Raw genomic sequence first — 21,890 nt, forward strand, 5'->3', positions numbered from 1 at the left:
ACCTAGATAGAACGCGAGCCGCCCACGACCTGCTCGAAGTAACGGCAAAACATCGTGAAATAGATATAGCTATTGTAGCGGAACCAAACAGGAAGATAGTTCAAGCCCGAGAATGGGTAACGGACCGGAGAGGCGATGCAACTATAGTTGTGTACAATAAGCGGACCCAAATAAAGGAAGTTGCTCGGGGAGATGGTTTCACTGCGGTAAAACTCTCAGGGCTCACTTTATATAGTTGCTACTTCTCACCAAACTACAGCTTTGAAGAGTTTGAGCACGATGTAAACGAGCTTTTCGAAAGTATCATGTCACAACGTGGTGACATCCTAGTAGCCGGAGACTTTAACGCGGCGTCAAAAGTCTGGTCAAGTAAGGCAGAAAATGCTAGAGGTCGGCGTATCATGGAAATGCTTGCTAGTGCGGATTTGGTAACGGTAAACGTGGGGGTTACCCCGACATTCCAAAGAGGCGCAAAGAATTCCACGCCAGACATAACATTTGCAAGTTCAGGTCTGGCGCAGAGAATTACTGAATGGCAGGTCCTGGACGAGGATAGCCTTAGTGGTCACCGGTACATAAAATTCCACATTTCCCAAGATGCATGGAAACCGCCAATGCAGCAGCAGGCAGGATGGAGACTGGATAAGTTAGACCAGAAGATACTGGAGAGCGTCCTTAAGGGAAAAGAAAATGAGATCAGCACACCTGAGGAGCTAGTGTTGGAGACCACGAAGGCTTGCGACAGAGCAATGCCAAAAAAGGGGCTGCCTAGGAAGGCGCCTGTTTACTGGTGGAATGCGACGGTAAAGCAAAAGAGGGATGAATGCACTAGAAGCCGTAGAATATACACTCGGGAAAGACGGAAAAAGGGTAAGGAATGTTCGATGGAGAATTGCACTGGCGCAGAAAGTGTTCAACGGCTGAAAGAAGAGTATAAGACGGCGAAAACGGCACTCCAACTTGCCATTACAAAGTCAAAGGCAGAGAAGTGGAAAGTGCTTTGCGACGAAGTAGACCAGGATACGTGGGGACTGGGATACAGAATCGTCACAAAAAAACTGCGACAAAACCCACCTTGTTTGGATATGGACCTCATAAAATCTGTGGTCAGAGTCTTATTCCCGTCTCATAGAAACTTCGGCCGGATTATGGCAAATGCCTCCGAAATGGTGGAAATAACGGATGAAGAAATAAGGAAGGCAGCTGAAGGGCTTAAGCCAAAAAAGGCCCCAGGTCCCGATCTTTTGTGTCCGGAGATAGTTAAATTAGCAGTGCAGACTATACCCGAGAAAATCAAACAGGTAATGCAAATGTCCTTTGCCTCAGGAACATTTCCGGCAGCCTGGAAGATAGCGAGTCTGGTCTTACTTAAGAAAGCCCAAAAACCAGCAGATGACCCAACAGGATACAGGCCAGTCTGCCTGCTTGCCTGTTATGGCAAGCTGATGGAGAGACTCCTTCTCAACAGGATCGAACAACTACTGCCAGACCACGGCAGCCTCTCCGATCATCAATATGGCTTTAGACAGGGTCGGTCGACGCTGATGGCTGTAAGGAGAGTTACGGAAACCGCCATGAAAGCAAGGCAAGGCACAAAGAAAACCAGAAAGCTATGTGCCCTGATCTGCCTTGACGTGAGAAACGCTTTCAACTCAGCTTCGTGGACGGAGATTCTTTTAGAAATACGGAAGAGAGGTTTCCCAGGTTACATTCAAAACCTGCTTAGTAGCTACCTGGAGAACCGATTTATAGTAGTGAAAGATAGTAAGGGTTTGGAGGAGAGGATTCAAGTAAGTAGTGGAGTTCCACAAGGATCCATACTTGGCCCAACTCTGTGGAATATTCTATATGATGGCGTTTTTTAAGCTAAAGCAGGAAGAAGGTACAGAACTGGTAGGGTTTGCCGATGATTTGGCTCTTGTAGTCGTAGCCAAAACTGAAGCTACCCTCATGACACGGGCAAACACAGCACTTGACCGAATAAACACCTGGATGCAAGAAAGGCAGCTCGCCCTAGCGCCAGAAAAAACGGAAGCAATAGTGTTCAGTGGAAGGCGAAGGCTAGATCCTATTAATTTTTGGATTCAAGGTGCTAGAGTGACACCAAAAGAGCACGTTAAATATTTGGGAATATGGCTTGACAAGAGTCTTAAATACAAAAAACATATAGAAGAGGTAGCCAATAAAGCCCAGAAGCTGACAGAGGCACTATACAGACTTATGCCTACAAAAGGAGGGCCTAGAGCGAGCAAGAGGAGGGTGTTGGCATCAGTGGCCCACTCCATTATTCTTTACGGGGCACCAATATTCAGTGAAGCTATGAAGGTGGAACTGTATAGAAAGAAATTAGAAGGAGTCCAAAGGCGACTTGCTATAGGTATTTGTGGAGCATATCGAACAGTTTCCACTGAAGCCGTGCTAGTGATAGCCGGGCTTGTGCCTATTGCAAAACTGGTAAAAGAACGTGCTAAGCTGTTCGATAGCAAGGAGAAAACACTTTTAGAAGTGCGAGAAGATACCTTGAAGGAGTGGGTAAAGGAATGGTCGGGAGCAGGCAAAGGGACCTGGACCAGAGAACTCATTACCGACTTGAAAAAATGGCACACGAGGAAGCATGGGGAAGTAGACCGCTGGCTGACACAAGCACTCAGCGGCCACGGGGTGTTCAACACCTACCTCTTCGCAATAGGGAAAGCGCCTACTGAAAATTGCTACTTTTGCGGAGAGGAAGACACCCCGAGACACGCGATTTTTGAGTGTCCCGCGTGCGCGGATCTTAGAGAAGCAGCACAGGGAGCAAGCGACAGTGTCAACGCCCAAAATCTGGTAGCCCGTATGGTGTCAAGCGAAAATGAGTGGCACAGATACGGTCAGATGCTGAGAGCCATAATGTTGAGAAGGGAGGATAGAGAAAAACAAGAAAAAAAGGAGAGAGAGCAACCAGAGGGTCAGCACGAAGTAATGTTACACGGTTCCGTGCTGATCTCGCAGAGGGGGAGGTCTTTTTAGTCCGTGCGAGTCGGACACACCCTGTCGATAGACAGAAGTCCATTAGGGATTTTTCCTCCTCCTAGAGAAAAAAAAAAAAAAAAAAAAAAAAGCCCTAGATACGGAAAATAATACCTACGCGCTATCTAGCTAACATTTTCGCCTAGCTTTGTCACAACGTGTATCAGGCTCTTTAGGCATAGATACAATAGATTACATACTCTATGGAATTACAGTTGTAGTTTGACAGCTACAGTGTCAATCTTTTCGATTGGCTGATACCGCTGGCACTCTATCACTATTGGCTAAAATGTTATGTTGTAGGAAGAATAGTTCAAATTCTGACCACTCAGACAATCACAACAATTGAGATTGTAGAAAGATAACCACAACTTTCAAGGAAGTCTTTTTGTCGAGTTTGACGTCTGTGCTTTGGTTCTGGAAAGTGGAATTCTGTATCATCAAGTATCAGTGGATGTAGCGGTGTTATGTCGATGCAATATGTACTGTGTTATGCACAATACCCAAGTAATCTCTCTTATTGCAAGTGGACATGCAATCATCCGTGATATTTTCTACTTTAATAACCTAATTACGGACAAACATCGCTTGTACTTTGTGTGTGACGTGAAAAATGTGCAATGGGCTCACAAATTTCTTTAATTGAACAACGCAGTTTCTAAGACTCGGATATCAACAATGGCATTACCAGAAAGGGTAGCACAGATTTACTATACGTATGGCCTCTTCTGTTCGTCGTACCCCTATTTAGCTATTACATTAGCACTTTCAGTTGTTCTACTGTGTTGGTGAGTAGCCCTCTTCTATTTCACTTGTGATTTGTATGTGTTATTTATGTACTAAGTACGACATTAAATTACGATTATTATTTATAGTCAGATCATCAGCAGGATTTTGAGCTAACCCTCAACATTTATGGATACCTACTGAAAACTAATGAAAAGTATTAATATTCAATATATTGTATTCAGTTTCATAATATTGCAGTTCAGTTCAAATAGAGGGCAAAAATACAGTTATGGCCATTTTTTAAAATTCATTAGGTTGAATTGTAACTTTTACCATAAAAAACTATAATTAACACATTATAAAAAATACGAGAACAAGCTAGGCTAAATTTATCATATTTAATTACTGGTAGTGCATAAAAAATTAATTCTGTATCCAAAATACTGGTAATAATCTAATAATACATATAATACCCCAGTGTCCTTACGTTTGGACACTGAAAGTGCCACAAAGCTAGTTTTGCACTTCAACAAAACAACAACAAAATCCTATTGTTATTTTAAGGTTTAAGTTACGCAGATACAGATAAACAAATTTTGTTACAGCTTCCCACTGTTAAATGTGCCTCTACCAGGAAACATACCAACGGTAGTAAACATGCATCTAAATAATCCCCAAATAAATCCTGATTGTAATGTGAAAAACTGTCTGATAACAGGTATGGATTTATTTCATCACCATCACCATTCCAACCCAATGCTGGCTCACTACCGAGCACAGGCTCTGCTGAGAATAAGAAAGGCTTAGGCCATAGTTCCCCATGCTGGCCAAGTGCATATTAACAGGCTTCACAAACCTTTGAGAACATTATGGAGAACTCTCAGGCATACAGGTTTCCTCATAATGATAACTCTGAGGTGCTTGCCCAAGATTAAACCCAGAACCCTTTCAGTCTGAGTCCTATGTCTTAGGCTATTATTGCTTATGTTAAATTTATTTCAAATTGCCTTAATTACAACTGTATTAAGATTATTTTTGAAGCAACAGTATTTTTATTTATTTCTTCTTAACTGATGTTTGAAAAAACTATTATCTATAAACTAAACTATATATATTTCATACATTATTATCAGTAAACATCAATTTACTGAAACAACTCATTAATTGAAAAAAATCATCAAGTGCAGTTTACAACAATTGAGGAGTGTAAATAAAGTAAACCATAGGAACTTCATTTTATAGCAAAAACCTTGTTTACAGATTCACCATTTCAATTAGACTTATTACACAATGAAACACAAAAACTTCCATATGTTTGGGTGAAAGACAAACCATTGCTTTATATTCATCAAATAATAATAAGAATTGGTAAGTTTAATTTTATATTATTACAAGCTTATGCTTGCGACTTCGTCCATGTAGACTTCAAAAATTTCAAACTCCTATTTTAACCCCTTAGGGGTTGAATTTTCAAACATCCTTTCTTAGCAGATGTTAATGTCATAATAGCTATCTGCATGCCAAATTTCAGCCCGATCAATTTTGTAGTTTGAGCTATGCGTTGATAGATCAGTCAGTTAGTTACCTTTTTCTTTAATATTCAGATTAGTTTTTCCTCAAAATTCTTTCTTGGTGAGAATCTACACTATTCAGAAAACCTATATACAAAGTTCTAACAAACTTCCACTATAACTGTTGGAACCTACTCAGTTATGTGTGTTGCCTTTAATTTGTTACTAAGTACCTGTTTTAAATATAGTTTTTTTTTCAAGGTGTATCTCCATGGAATAACAACCTCAAAATGTGGGATGCTTTTCGAGCACCTCTGCAAGAAGTCTTTAGATTGTTGGAAACCATTCGGAATCATGAAGATAATGTAACGTAAGTTATAAACATTGTTATATAGCAAGACATAGATGTACAATAAGCAGCCAAAAGTAATGTACATTGGCCTTTAAGATGACGTTTCGGCTTTGTAGAGCGTTGTCTCGGTCACTCGTACCTATACGACGTTATGTCGGTATCAACGAGGGGCAACGCTCTACAAATCTGCCACCTAAAGGTCCGATGTACATTACGTTCGGCCTCATACTGTATTTGTTTATATTGATTAACTAACCTCTCCTTATATTGAAATTTTATCTTTGGAATGCTAGTTGTTTTTAGTAAAATAAAACAAATCTCAAATTTACAATAAGTATTAGTAAATTAGATTTCTTAATGCTCATATTAAGCGCTACACAACTTGTCCATGTGCAGCACATTCCTCAATGAATAAATGTTTATCTCCAAGTACAAACACATTCTGCAGACTTTGGACATGATGTATTATATGTATTATATTATGGTGATGTGGTATTTATGTATTATATGATGGATGATGATGTGTAATGTAAGAATGATTCTAGTGAATGAATGTTTATCATTAAAATTGTGCAACAGCGAATATCCAAATGTTAATAAATATGAAGGTAATTTAAAACAGCTTTGCAAATGCGAATATGTATCTGTAAGTCCTTAAGTATGGGTTGCCTGGAAGAGATCACATTATTGATATTTGTCTTTTTAAATGTACCCTGTATTCTACTCTCTTTAATTTTGTTAACAATAAAGTTTAAATTAAATTAAAATAAATATGCTTTTACATTATATTATATTATATAACAGTTATACTACAATGGGATCCTGTTTAAAAATGAACTGCAGGTTTTTAACCAATATCAAGTTTGGCTTGCGATCTTACATAATGGACTTGGAAAGTGATGTGAAGTCTAAAATCGTAACATTTTAACTTGGAAACCGCATTGTACTATCATAAATAACAAAACCTATTCATTATTTTACCTACTGAACTGTAACAGCTATTACCAGCTAGATGTTTCCTACCCTAACAGCTGATTTACAAGCATAATATAATTGCATAATATAATAACCGACATAGATTATGACTACGGTAATTTAATAAGCAAATATTTTTATGTTTCTTGATAACTCATAATTAATGAAGATAAGACTGTTCCGTCTATACAATAGGTAGGTGTCAAGTTCATTTAAGGCTATTGAACTGTGATCTAACTAAAAAACCAAGTACAGGAATTATATACCACTAAAACCAGCAGAATTTAGCTCTACGGCTATTATATATCTATGTACAGCTCATGCAAAATTAACAAAATATAGTCAACTTTTAATATTAGTAAATATATTTTGAATTTAATTTAAAAAAATTAAACTAACATTTTCTTCAAGGTTACGCTGACTGAATATAGTAGGTACCTATTGAGAATGAATTTATATTGAGCCTTGAATGACTTATCCTAAAGATGGTTTCCCAAAATTCATTCATGCTAGATACATTACAAAACAAACTTCATTTGCTTGCGGCAAAGCTTAGTTTTGCTTGTCGGCTGTCGCAACACGCAACTTATTGAAATTGTTTCCTTTATGTTTTTCCCCTTTGAGCCTTGAACATAAGGCATAAAGATTACACATTGTTGACAGAAAGAAAACCTTATTGCAACACTGTTATCAAATAGAGGGCATGAAGCGACGGGACAGCAAGGCGAGTGTGGAGCGAGTGTTGCCAGAATACAGCTGCCTCCTTCTGTCACCAGCGAACCTCTGGCAACAAAATCTGCAATCATTTTCTTTAGATGCCAACATAGTCAACACCATTTTCAACTACCAGGTTAGTTTTTCACTCATAAGCCACAGATTATATAAAATACAAATCCATTCATAATTAATGATGATTTTTCTTATTGATGCATTCTAGAGATATGATCTTTATAATATAACTAGCTTATGCTCGCGACTTCGTCCGCGTAGACTACACAAATTTCAAACCACTATTTCACCCCCTTAGGCGTTGAATTTTCAAAAATCCTTTCTTAGCGGATACCTACGTTATAGCTATCTGCATTCTGCATACCAAACAGCCCAATCCGTCTAGTAGTTTGAGCTGTGTCTTGATAGATTAGTCAGTCAATCACCTTTTCCTGTTATATATTTAGATCAATAATATTATAATTTGCATATAATAAGTTTGTTGTCTACATGAAAACTTATATATTTTTACATATTTATGCAGAATCTCCAAAAAGGCAAAGTGTCAATAGCGGAAATGGCGTTCGGTATGCATCTGCGTGACACGGGAATCAAACGATATCCGCTGCGGGCCCGACCAAGAGTCTTACAATATGCTGTCACAATATTTTACCGACATGCGGATCAAAGGTAACTATAGTAGTATTAGTAGTATTTTTTTATTATACTGATCTGGTTGGCTGAATTAAATAAATATTGTTATTTCAGATATATAAACTCACTTTCCAAAAAGTTAAGGGAGATTTACCCGCTATATCAAGATTCGCCCCAAGCACACTCCGAAGAAATGACACTGGTTTATTACCCTGGTCAGTTCAATTACCATGAGCTGGTACCGCTAATGATTGCCTTTGTTGGATTATTCCTCTACGTTTACTTCTCTGTGCGTAAAATTGAATTCATTAAATCCAAACTTGGACTCGCCGCATCCGCTGTGCTGACTGTAGCTGGTAGTCTATCAATGTCTATGGGACTATGCTTTTACTTTGGATTCTCCTTAAGCTTACAAGGAAAAGAAATATTTCCTTACCTGGTGATCATTGTTGGTTTAGAGAATGTCCTCGTTCTTACGAAAAGCGTAACGTCCACCGATTCCAGACTCGACGTCAAAATTCGACTCGCTCAAGGCCTAAGCAAAGAGGGCTGGTCGATTACCAAAAATTTGCTCACAGAAATCACTATCCTTACAGTCGGCCTCTTTACATTCGTTCCTTTTATTCAGGAGTCCTCAATATTTATGATCGTGAGTCTCATTTCGGACTTCTTCATACAGATGACGTTTTTCGCGACGATATTGGGTATAGACGTGAGACGAATGGAATTCTTTCCCGATCAAAATTCTAAATTGCATTTGAAAGACTATTTCAACGCGAACAATGCGTTTAACTGGCAATTTAGCAAGGGATATATGGACGATACAAATATTTCACCACAAAGAATGACAAAATCGAAATCACATCCGAGACTGAATGGCTTGGCTCAAAATAGTCCCACGGATGTCGTAGCCAAAAGAAACTCTAGTCCCGGAGGACAAGAACAGAGAGTTCCGAAACGAATACGACTTGTTAATATGTGGGCAAGGACAAGGTTCTTTCAGAGAGCTTTCATGCTATGGAGACTTGTTTGGATATCTATGATCGTATATAACTCTGGCGTGGTGGATTACTTTATTGCAACCGTGGAAAAATCGGACAGTAATCCAGACCATCGTTCGAGTAACAACAAGACGAGTGAATGGAAACAATCAATGAATATGAATTACAATAGCAGTGCGCGACAGCCGTTAGTGTTTTCGCCCTTATTGGAAACTACGACAGATAAAACAGTTGTCGAGGCAAATGATACCATTTTCTTGAAACATTCTCCACATTACAGAACATCTTCGAGGTAAGCTATGACTTTTTAATGGTTTTAACTTTACTATACTCATATTTTAATCCTCAATAGTTCAACGGTTAAGGAGCGGCTGAATTCCGAAAGGTCCGGTTCCGGTTCAAACCATTGCATTATTGTCGTACCCACTCCTAGCACAAGCTTTTCGCTTAGTTGGAGGGGATCAAGCACATATTTAATATGACGAGTAGCATATATTGTGCTGTTTTTGGTTGAATGAATTCGTCAATATCGCATCCAGAGAAAACTTTTTTTATACTTTAAAATTTAATTATAAAGCATTTCGTAAATCTCAGTCGAGGCGCAAATATTTTTCGGTCGCAAATTTACAAGACCGATTTGTTATCCATACTAATATTATAAAATATGCGAAAGTGTGTCTGTCTGCTAGCTTTTCACGGCCCACCAGTTCAATCTATTTTGATGAAATTTGGTACAGAGTTAGCTTACATCCCGGGGAAGGACATAGACTTTATCCCAGAAAATTAATGAGTTCCTGCGGGATTTTTGAAAAACCTAAATCCACGCGGACGAAGTCGCGGGCATCATCTAGTATAATCATACACATGGGTTTTTAATTAAAGATAGAGATGAAGAAGGTATAGATATATAAAAAAGTATATTTACAATCACAAAACTAAATGGAAACACAATGTAGGCAAATGTAATTAAAATGCTGGAGGCGGGCAGCCCTATCGCATGTTTACGTACCGCGCTGCTGTAGGTATTTATTTCAAAGATACGGCCGAGTTACAATACTGTATGATAATATTACCGTGGCATTCCCATTAATTGGGCGAGATGCGATCTGACACCGGTCGCCGGCGTCGCGCGCCGACATATATTTAGATTTCCTAAATAATGTCTTATCAAGAGATCACCTGTGTCCTGTAAGCATGTTATCTATACATTCAAAACTAGGTGATTCATCAATTCCATGACTGAATTGCCTAACCTTTGTAATAGATTTGTACAATTAAGTACCCTAGCAACTTAACATAAATCAAGTATGTAACCTCTACCCTGTTCACGAATGTAGTATATAAACCGGTATTACTAGAACGTATTACTTTTTATCTTAATTATGTCATGTTCTCCGTATCTGTTATGTATGTTTGTCAGTATGATTCATTGCTTTTCCATCGGCTTTAACTAAATTTTTTTTTAAAGAAATTAAAATATGACTGTTTGTTGGTTGATTTTTACACCTCAACAACAGCACAGATATATAGACATCCTGCATCCTGGATACAGACAAGATACTTTTTAATCCAGATTACTATAAATAACTATTACATAATACTGGGACAAAATCTATGTAGTTTTTCGCTAATATTAGCTACCTTAATAGAATATTTAGCCAGCGAAGCATAAATAAATGATCGATAGTGACATTTTTTAAGTAAATAAAAAATATAAGTACTTAATATTATTCACGAGAGCGCAGTCGCGTGCGGAGGATAAGTATTATTGAATAATTAAATAATAATTATAGCAATTATATTCCAAGTGCCTACCTAGTGCTCGATGCGCTTAGATAATTATATCTATAAAAAGAAATAGTAAAATTATTAATCACTCTATAAATATGTTCGCTTGCGTAATTCTTTGTTTGACTCAATTGAACCGCGTTTCTACATTCATGTTACATCCGGACCATGGTAAAATACATTTTTATCACTCACAGATAATTACTTATCTAGGGCAATGATTTAAAAGAGTCCTTTCCGAAAATAGTTATACAAATATTAATAATATCATTGTTGTGTGTGATATAGAGATAACTTGCTTTTCCTTTGGCTCATATGCGTATGTAGTTGATAAATACGTTACACAGTTTAAATAACAACCCTTTTTTTATTAATACAAGTTATATCAAATCACAAGAAGACGCGCGAGACTTCGTCTTTATGAAATCCCGTGGGAACTCTTTGATTTCCGGGACGTAAAGTAACCTATGTCATTTTACCAGATCTTTAACTTTATGTATTCAAAATATCATGTTGATGACAAGTGACAAGCCAACAAATAAAAGGTTTTGTAATACTAATATGAATTTCTCAAATAAGTGGTATATTATTAAAAAAGGAAAGGAGATGTTTCAAATAGTGACACATACATGTACGCTTCCTTAAAAAAATTAGAAAAATCCCTTTATCCTATTTTTGAAATTGCAGATTGTCGCCGTACCATTGGTCTTCGATTCTCTCGCAATACAACGAGTCAGTAGCTGGGCGTTACGTGGTGGTGCTTCCTCCAGTGTTAGTTAGCCATCGCATAGGGCCGGAGCTAGCGACGGGGTTACGTCATCCCGATGAAAGGGACCCGCCCCCGTTGCGCTGGCAAGCCCTGGCAGCGGCCCTGGATCCGATTGATATTTTACCTGGTTCGTCGTGACTTTACTTCTTTTATTTATTTGAAATTAAATGGAATATTTATAAAAAAATATGTCAAGTGCGAGTCGAACTCACACACGAAGGGTTTCGTACCATCCTATGAGAAATAACATTTTATTTATTAATTTACTACTATAATAAATACTTACTATTATTCTTACTACTACTACTACTACTATACTTAATTCTTTACTTATTACTATACTTCATTTATTGATAAGAAAATGCTATTTAACTTGAAATAAATCGATTTTAAAGTGTGTAAATCTAATCATTATGCGGAAAATTAATAGGCTATTATTCTCACTTTATATAACACTAGATGATGCCCGCGAATTTATCCGTGTAGATTTAGCTTTTTTTTAAATACTATTTGAATTCTTTGATTTTCCGATATAAAAAGTAGCCTTTTTCAATCTCGGGCATGCAAGCTCTCTATACCAAATTTGATGGGTTATACAGATGGGCCTTTAAGAATTCTGGGGGCACTCTTCACTTTTCCGGGACTAAAAGTCCTTCCCCTGAATGCAAACTATCTCTGTACCCGTAAAAATCGGTCAAACCGTAAAAAGCTTGCAGACAGATACACGCATTTATAATATTATAAGGGATACCAATTTTTTGCTTCCAGAATTCGACTTGATCGACACCAAAACACAGGCGCACCAATGGGGCAAAGGGCCAGAGCTTCCAATATACCCCACCACCCCCATGGAAATATTGCTTCTTGCCATCCTCTGTACCATCAGCATTGCTGTCATCGGTTATATGATGGTGGTGCTTTATAGGTAAGTTTTATTTCTACTTTTTCGACTTCATGAACTAGCAATTTGCATCTCTACATGTAGTCGATAATCGTTATTGAATTGTTCAAGAGATGCAATAGTCCCGTATTGTATTGCATTGTATCGATTCTGACCTCATGTAAACAGTCTCAAACAAAATTGAGGTCAAAGTTCGTGATTTCAATCATACAATTACAGAATAGTCTCAACAGTTTTCATTCAGTTTTTTACGTCTTGAATATTAGAAACTAGCTTATGCTCGCAACTTAGTCCGCGTGGACTACATAAATTCCAAACTCTCATTTAACCCACTTAGGGGTGGAATTTCGAAAAATCCTTTCTTAATGGATACCTTCTCTTTACAAAAACACACCCTCCAAATTAAATGCTTAGGACCAGCGGTTTAAGCTGTGTTACTGTTGATTTATAAGTCAGTCAGTCAGGACTTTGAATTTTATATGTATATACACGTATCGAAATTAATATAGTAACATCTAACACAGGTGCATTTGCTCAAAACACTACGCGGAATGGCGCGCCTCGTGGAATGAAGACATCGAATACAAGAAGATTATAGCTAATCAGCCGGCTGTCCAGGTAAGCTTTTTACTATCAAACTCATATTTGTATAATGCAGCCGTACCTTTAGTGATGGCAGGTCAGAATCAAGAAGTGTAATGCAATTTGGCGTTTGGTCCCAAAGTTCTGTCTCTGTCTGTCTTTAGTCTATTCTGACCTTGTGTTTATTCTATTTTTATGTTTATATTATTTCTTTTCAGTTGGTTATGGAAGCTGTACCTTTAGTAGTGGCAGGTCACAGTCAAGAAGTGGAATGCCTGGTTACAGATGGTGAGAAGATCGTCAGTTCTTGCCTTCAAGGTAACATCAAAGTATGGGACTCGCTCAACGGAGAAATCATCACGAACATTGACCGAAGCGCGTAAGTATGCTGATTTAACCCGAAGGCCGCGATTACATCTGTAAGTTTTACTCACGTGAGAAGCTTAAGTAATAAGGAATATGCGTGTGGTTTAAATTTACTTGATTTTGTCCTCCCCGAATCTTTATTGTCTTGACATTAAATCGTAACCATTATTTTTTTATTTTGTTCCTTTTTAAATTGAATAAATTGATGTTAAGTTCTGTTTAGATTTTTCGGTTCATGGTTGCAACAGAATTTTATATTGATTTGTTCCTAGCCTCCAGCTTAGCATCATCACTTGCCAGCAAGTCTAATTGCAGCAAAGCGCTAGTCTATAAATTAAAAAAGCCTAAATATAACTACTTTTTCAGGTACTTCAAATTGCAAATGGAATTATGTGAAAAAGTCGCCCCCAGAAGAAATTCCACTACTGAACAACAAATCACAATAGAATGTAAGTTATATTACATCCTAAATGTCAGTAACTAACACTCAGTATATCAGAATATTATTAAAGAGAATGTGTTTTATTCCAGCATGTAACTGCCCAGATTTAGCAGCTCAACCTATATACGATGTAAGTTATTATACCAAGAGATCTTTGAAATCCTTCGAACTTCTAACTAATTTAATTCTAATCTTATCTAAACAAACTATTAAAATTAAATAGATTATAATATTTATTAATTGCAAATGTATTTATACATTTAGGATATTTAAAAAATCATAAAATGGCAAATTACAATCTGTCATGCAATAACACGCAATTTTTTTGCTTACCTATGTCTAGAGTTTTAAGACATCAATTAATTTGTTCACATCCTTATGCAGAATGTCCCGAGACTTCGAAGAGGACTAAGCAGCCATCTCAGAAATCTGCGGTTTCTACCCAACAACAGAGATTCATCATATCTCTCACCAGTGGAAAACACCAAATATCAGTTTGCAAAGGCCTACAGGTAAATATATTACTACCGTCTTATATTGTTTAATCCATACTAATATTATAAATGTGAAAGCGTGTGTCTGTCTGTCTGCTAACTTTTCACGGCCCATCCTTTCAACCGATTTGGACGAAATTTGGAACAGAGATAGCTTGCATCTCGGGGAAGGACATAGGCTACTTTTTGTCCTGGAAATTTAAAGAGTTCTCACGGGATTTTTAAAAACCTAAATCCACGCAGACAAAGTCGTGAGCATCATTTAGTCTTATTTTAGCGCCAAATATTTTCGCAATAAAAATCATTTCAAAACTTCTGATAAGAAATCTGATGAATCTGAAGATGTCGCTTCCGTGTTTCTAAGATGCCATGTTACCATGTGAGTAGAGACCTGTGAAATAAGTACCTAAGTAAAGTGTTTTGTATAAAGTGGTCTCCGTTTCATTGGCCCGGCATACCTAACCTATATATCAAAATCATCGTGGTATAGAAATGGGACTACCCAACTCCCAAGTACCTCAATGACAAGGCATTGGATGGGGGAACCATGTATGTACGGTACCCCTTGACGTAATAACAAACTCAATATTGTGGGATATTATGATTCATGACAAACAAAAATAAAATTGAGATAAATGTATTGAATTTGTTATAAAATCAAAATTACTATGTTATTGCGAATAACCATGTGAATTAAAAAAATATGTTTTCTTACAGAGACCTCTATTACACTGACCAAAGTGACATGTATGAAGTGAACGAAAGAACAAATACAGACTTAATTAATTTAAATGTAGGCAAACAAGATTTAAGTCCAAGTATTGTGAAGGACAATACGAGTGATATAAGTACAATATCAGTGAACAGTTGTGACAATTCTCTAGGTAGCTTGAGAAATAGAGGCGGCAGTAGGATAAGTGTTAGAACTAACTGTGATATGGAGAGTGCGGCGAATTCCAACTGGCGGGCGAGAGCCATGAGTGAATCTCCGGTGTGGTGTATGGACTTTTGTAACAACCTCATCGTTTTGGGCTGTTCCGATGGTAGATTGGAGTTTTGGGAGGCCAGTACTGGAAAATTAATAGTGAGTTCTATAAATTTAATATTATTATCTATAATATAAAAATAAATCACTAAATGTGTTGGTCATCGCAAATCTCGAGAACGGCTAAACCGATTTCGCTAATTCTTTTTTTACAATATTCCTTGAAGTACGAGGATGGTTCTTACGGAGAGAAAAATTTAAAAAATTTGAATCGACTGTGAGGCGGAACGAAGTTCGCCAGGGCAGCTAGTTCTATAATAATATTTTGTAATCATAGTTTTGAATATTTGGCACTGTAAAGCCATTTTTGAAAGTTGAAAAAATAGTAATCATGAATAGAAAGAGTATCGGGAAACAAAACCCTGTCCAGAACATAATTTGTGATGAATCACAATGGTTTACATTACAAGGTTGTCTGTTGGTATTTTTGCTTTCTAATAAAATTTATCATCTGTCAAAAGTGGCTTCTCAAATTCGTTCTACAGTAAGTTAGCTCTTGACTATAATGTCAACTGGTGTTAAAGGTGGTGTTGAGAATGTAAGGAAACCTGCGAGCTTGACAGTTCTCCATGATGTTCTTAAAAATCTATGAAGTCTGTCAATCAGCAATTGGCTGACGTGGTGAACCAGAGCCTAAACTCTTCTCATTCTGAGAGGACACCCAAACCCGGTAGTTTGTCTGCGATAGGTTGAGGTGATGATGATGATGATGAAAGACTACAATACTCACCACAGATATCATCATCATCATCATGATCAACCCATAGCCGGCTCACTACAGAACATGGGTCTCCTCTCAGAGTGAGAAGGGTTTTGGCCATGGTCTACCACGCTGGTCATGTGCGGATTGGTAGACTTCACACATCTTTGAGAACATTATAGAAAACTCTCAGGCATGCAGGTTTCCTCACGATGTTTTCCTTCACCGTTTAAGCAAGTGATATTTAATTAATTAAAACGCACATAACTCCGAAAAGTTAGTAGTGCGTGCCCGGGATCGAACCCCCGACCTCCGATTAGAAGGCGGACGTCCTTACCACTAGGCTATCACACCACAGATATGAGTATGTCTAATCAAGTTTATCTCTTAACTCTGCTCTTCTGTTTACAGTGTGTCTGGTGGTTCTCCGAGAGGCATTCGAGCGGTAAGGGCGTGACACACGTGCGCGCTCTGTCGGGCGCGCGGAAAGTGTGCGCTGCGTCCCTCTCCGGCCATCTCACTCTACTGAGGCTGGATGCATACAATGCGAGATCTGGTGCGCACGTCGACTGGCGGTTTAGCACAGCGCATCGACGAAGTAATTAAATCAACTTTTTTTTGTTTTTTAGAAAGAATAGCCAAGTTAATTGCTGACTAATATTCCCCTTTCCCCTCCAACTAAGCGTAAAACTTGTGCTAGGAGTAGGTACGACAATAGTGCAACGGATGGGATTTGAACCGGCCACCTTTCGGTTTTCAGTCCGCTCCTTTAACCGTTGAGCTATCGAGGCTATGAATTTTTCTCATTAGCTTTTCATCATGGTTGATGCCTTGTTTGCTGTCACTCAGAATCCTAAAGTGGTTGTGTAACTTTTTAAGTAAAGTGACATGACATAATATGTGTTGCTATTAGCACGATATACTTACAGTTTACTGATGCAAAACTGTAGATTGAATCTATTAAAGTAGACAAAAAGTCGTGATTTGACAATTCTTGTGATTTTTAACTTGATCAGGTATGTTAATCTAGGATCAAATTATTGCATATCACAATCCTAAAATAGGTTTTAGAAGTGTGGTACTTGTTGTTAAATTTAAATGTTTCCTTGACAGCACACAAACGGACTGGTTCAGCGGAGTCATTAGGAAGCGCATACGGCATGGAAGAACACAGAGGGCGAATGAGCTTCTCATACGATGCGGATAGTGACAGTGACGAGGTAGTATGCGTTCCTACCGCGCACTGCAGACCGCATCAGCAACCAATCACGGAGATGCATTGTGACGGCGGCCGCATTCTTACTGGAGGACAAGATCATGTACTGAAGGTGTTCTCGAGTGCAGAACTAACGCCGCTGTTCACTCTCCATGGTCACTGCGGGCCCATCACTAGTTGTTTCATCGACCACGCTACACCTACAATAGCAGGTAGTGGCTCACAAGATGGTTTACTTTGCGTCTGGGACTTACATACAGGTGCATGCGTATACAGCATGCAAGCGCATGACGGCGCGGTAACATCACTAGCATATACCGCTTCTTATGTTGTATCAGCAGGCGCTGACGAACGATTATGCATCTGGGACCGCTTCCAAGGCCACATGCTCAACTCTATACACATCGGTCTCAACTACATGAGTCGAATGCTTCCTTTAACGCATACTCTCTTGGTGATAGGCGATAGAAGCGGTTTAACTACGTACGATTTAAGTAGCGGTGACGTCATCCGACGAGTGCTTTTCGGACAAACCGACGGCTGTATATTCGTGCGGCAAATATTACCGTTAAAAGACGCTATAGTATGCGATTATGCGAACCAACTTCGCATAGTGCGGTTCCCTCTCGTGTCGAAGTTCGATATGAAGAACGAATAACATCATATATCAATAGGCTTCTAAGGGATATAACTATTCAGTCATTACGGATTTTGCAACGCGACGTTATGCTAATTTAGATGATTTGAAAATTCAGTAGTGCGAATTCGTTTATATACAAATCTTAAAACTAAATTGACAGCTTTAATAGTAGTGCTATCTTATCCCGCGTGGAATATTGTAAAAGAGACAACGCTACTTTAATGCACATTCAAGAGGTTTATGTACAAACGAGTTAGCACCATTTTTAACTCATTGCAATTTGGATCCTAAAATGCTATGCATTTCTTTCTATAAAACGCTTCTCAAATTAATATCACGTAGGATATCACAATATTAAGTTAAATACACATGGCACTCCCTTTTAGTTAAATTATTTCTTAGTTAACTATTTAATTTATTATTAATTTCTTGTCCAATAATTTCTAAAATTATTTATTTAATATCACATTTTATAATACTTAAGTGTTTTTATATCTCAAGTTGTTTAATATATTTATCATTATATACATAACTATTTATCATTTAATTAGTGTCTCGTATGTTTTTTATTTAGTTAGTTAGTTATTAGTAGTAGATTAGTAATTTATCAAATATAATTAAAGCGCCCTATGACAATTTCTACCTCCGTTATTATAAATGCTGAGAATATTATTTTGAATGATGAATTATATAATCATTTTTAGAATATTCTTTTTAGAAATGATTTACAACAAACGTCGCGCGCTATACAGCTGAATGTTATATTCATAAAAGGCCTAGTATTAAATATATTAAATATATTATAATTCTGAGCCCTAAGTAACATGTCAAACGTGACATGAGGTTGGTATAAATCTCTCACTTATTCCCGGTATCCACTTAAGTCGAGTGGAGCGAAGATTTCTTCAACAAACCAATCAGAAAAATTATTACGCCATCTATCAAAATCTGATTTGTTGCGATTTAACATCTCCATATTAATTTGGCAGACATGTGTCACGTTTTGCTAGTTGGAAACTTGGTGTACAGAGCTTAGTTCTAATCTTATTGCTATAAAATGTCGATGTAAAGTTCAGTTTGCTAACCCACAGCCCACGAGGCACTGCCTTAAAGTTATATTTTAATGGCTATGGAAAAGGTAAGGAAATGTGTGAAATAAGCAAACTGTTTCTCAGAATTTATTTACACACGCTTCTGGAAAAAACTAAAGGGTAATTTATTAGGTAAGGTTGATCCTTTACACCTGACTAAGATTAAGTATACCTGCAGAGTTCGGGCTCCAGTCACTTAATAACAATGGGCGAAACTTTTGTATTACACGTTTTCTATAAAAGGTCTATCGAGTCAGGTATAAGGCAAAATGGTATATTTCGGTTATACCTGTACAGACCCTTCAACTTGAAAATCATTTATTTTGGCGCATATTCTGGTTATTGCTCATCAATATAGATCACTTTATTATTTTATCAATACTCTGATTGGTCCGCTAAACTCGTCTCCGCTCTGCTTTAGTGGCCAGGGACTCTAATCTAATACAGTACATACTACAGTGCATTAGGCTTATTGAGTCAATGTTATACTGGCTTATTCACATTGAATGTAAATAGGACTAATGGAGCCTTTTTAGTAAGATTTATTTGTCTAGTCCGAATAAAATGCCTACTCATAGGCGGCTCTCTCATTTCAATTTATCAAATAGAAACGTTAGACTTCTTGAGTGTCTTATCAAAACTTTTATCGAAAAAATTTACAATATTAGTAATGTACTTACAGAATATACGAGTAGGTATACGGTGTGTTTTTTTTAACTGGGACAGTATCGGGGAATCCAAAACCATATAGGAGCTACAGGGAAACTGTCTTAGGAAACTTCAGCTTTTTTTTTTGTGAAAACAATTTTGGCATAGTAAATGTTTTGGTTAAGCGTGAGTTGTCCATAAAAATCAATGAAACTCACTTAATTTTTTTTAATGCCGCTTGACTGTTTCATGTAAGAATAATTTCATTGTATCGAGAGAAAAAAAATGGGACACCAGAAGTTTAGGATTTCTCCATACTGTCCCTGTTTAAAAAAAACACACTGTATGTTATATTTTCACAATTTAAAAATATAAATAATATGTATAGAACTGTGTAAATATATTAATTAGGTAACATTTTTATAAAATTCTTTGGTAGATTTGTAAAACTTGTGTAGACTGTACGTACCGTAATTTATTAAACTAGCATATAGGTGATATTTTAAATGGATTGTACTATGGAAGCTAAGTAATCATTAATTTAGTTAAAATTTACATTTATTTTATTTATATTATGTCTTCTTCTTTCTCAGCCCCAATGATATTCTGTAGTGAGATGAAAAGTTGTGTTTCACATGGCTGCAAATTTATTTGCGCTTGAGCCTTTGAACTCCTCGCTACGCTGAGGATTATATTTTTGAACCACTCGCTTCGCTTGGGGTTCAACCTTATAATCCTTCGCTGGCTCGGAATTCAGTACAAACTCTCGCGACAAAATAACAACTTTGCAGCCTTGCATAACAAATAACTATTTCTTCAACCTGTTCAGTGACCTTGACTAACAAATAATAAATTTCATTGATATAATAGATAGGTATGGTTTTGAAAAGTGAAAGTTGGTCTATAAGTAAACGATGATAGTTTTGAGAATACATTATCAATTCTGTTTTATTAATCGTTTGCTCTACTGACACATAAGCGTTAAATAATGTGAATCCTAATATCCTAATATCATAAATATTATAAATGTGAAAGTGTGGATGTTTAGATGTTTGGATGTTTGTTACTCAATCACGCAAAAACGGCTGAATGGATTTGAATGAAATTTGGAATGAAGATAGACTATACCCTGGATTAACACATAGGCTACTTTTTATCCCGGAAAATCAAAGAGTTCCCGCGGGATTTTGAAAAATGTAATTCCACGCGGACGAAGTCGCGGGCATCAGCTAGTGCAAATATAATTATTGTATCCAAGGCAAGCTTCTTCTAAACCTTTTAGTTCGTACCTCACTGACAGGTAGGTGTGAGTAATACCTATGTTATTATGTACCTGTAATGCGTACCTGATTTAAGGTTCACAAAGGTAACATATCTAACGGTTAATTTTAAATCGTCGATTACTGTCGAGTTTTGAGAAAATGGAATTTCGTAGCGAGACATGAACAGCTTAATTTTTTTTTATTGGTGCAATAGTGTTACTATTACTTATCCTGTTATACTACTTACTTATCCTGTGTTATATTTAAGTAAAAGAAAAAGCTATTGTTCAAAACCATATTTTATAAATACTCCTTATGGTAATTTTCAGTTGTCCTTAACATACTAAAATATAGTTAGTATAGTATATCAAATACAAAAAACAAACAGTAAGTTGTGATAAGTATCATCAAGTGATGACACTTATCACAACACATATTATACTACAATTTTCTATTCACATTCCTTTTGTCCATCGACATTATAAAATATGTTAGTGTGTGCCTTTGGACCAGCAAAATTAATTTAGTATTTATTTAAAATGCATATAATAAGAAGGTATCTATCCATATAACTCAATGTATGTATATTTTTCACAACTCATAATTTTTATCATCACAAGATAGTGTTTTGTTTGTATCTTTATCTATTTACTATTTAGCTATTACTTATATTTTATAAGGTATATAAATACTTAAAATAATATAATATTGATGGATTTAAGAAATATAAGTAGAGTGAGGCATCATAATTATCCAATGGAAGTATACTGTTTTGTCTTTATTTGATTTGTTTTACAATTAAATGGATCTTTTGAAATATTTATTTTGTTGTTGTGTTGTAATTTGTATTTTTATAACTGTATAATTTTACAACGTAACATTAGTTGTTGGGATTTTATATAAGTAACACAATATTTATTTTGATACTTCATGTAAAATACTTAAGGTTGTATTTAAGATGATAGGTATAGTTACAGTGCGACAAGTTTCTCTTGGTACTTGAATGA

General features: G+C 36.8%; 1 protein-coding gene across 1 annotated transcript; it reads left to right on the forward strand.

Annotated features, from left to right (window-relative positions):
• The first annotated feature begins 3,402 nt into the window (after positions 1–3,402).
• On the forward strand, positions 3,403–20,245 carry SCAP (SREBP cleavage activating protein). The gene is made up of 17 exons (XM_034983925.2): positions 3,403–3,797; positions 4,344–4,456; positions 4,999–5,106; positions 5,511–5,619; positions 7,240–7,426; positions 7,829–7,974; positions 8,053–9,231; positions 11,415–11,623; positions 12,265–12,421; positions 12,922–13,015; positions 13,198–13,358; positions 13,712–13,794; positions 13,877–13,917; positions 14,172–14,299; positions 14,999–15,365; positions 16,438–16,624; positions 17,140–20,245. The coding sequence occupies exons 1-17, from the start codon at positions 3,688–3,690 to the stop codon at positions 17,898–17,900; spliced, it is 4,140 nt and encodes a 1,379-aa protein (XP_034839816.1). The 5' UTR covers positions 3,403–3,687; the 3' UTR covers positions 17,901–20,245.
• Positions 20,246–21,890: the final 1,645 nt, after the last annotated feature.

This window comes from Maniola hyperantus, chromosome Z, assembly GCF_902806685.2.
Source record: "Maniola hyperantus chromosome Z, iAphHyp1.2, whole genome shotgun sequence".
NCBI classification, from domain to species: Eukaryota; Metazoa; Arthropoda; class Insecta; order Lepidoptera; family Nymphalidae; genus Maniola; species Maniola hyperantus.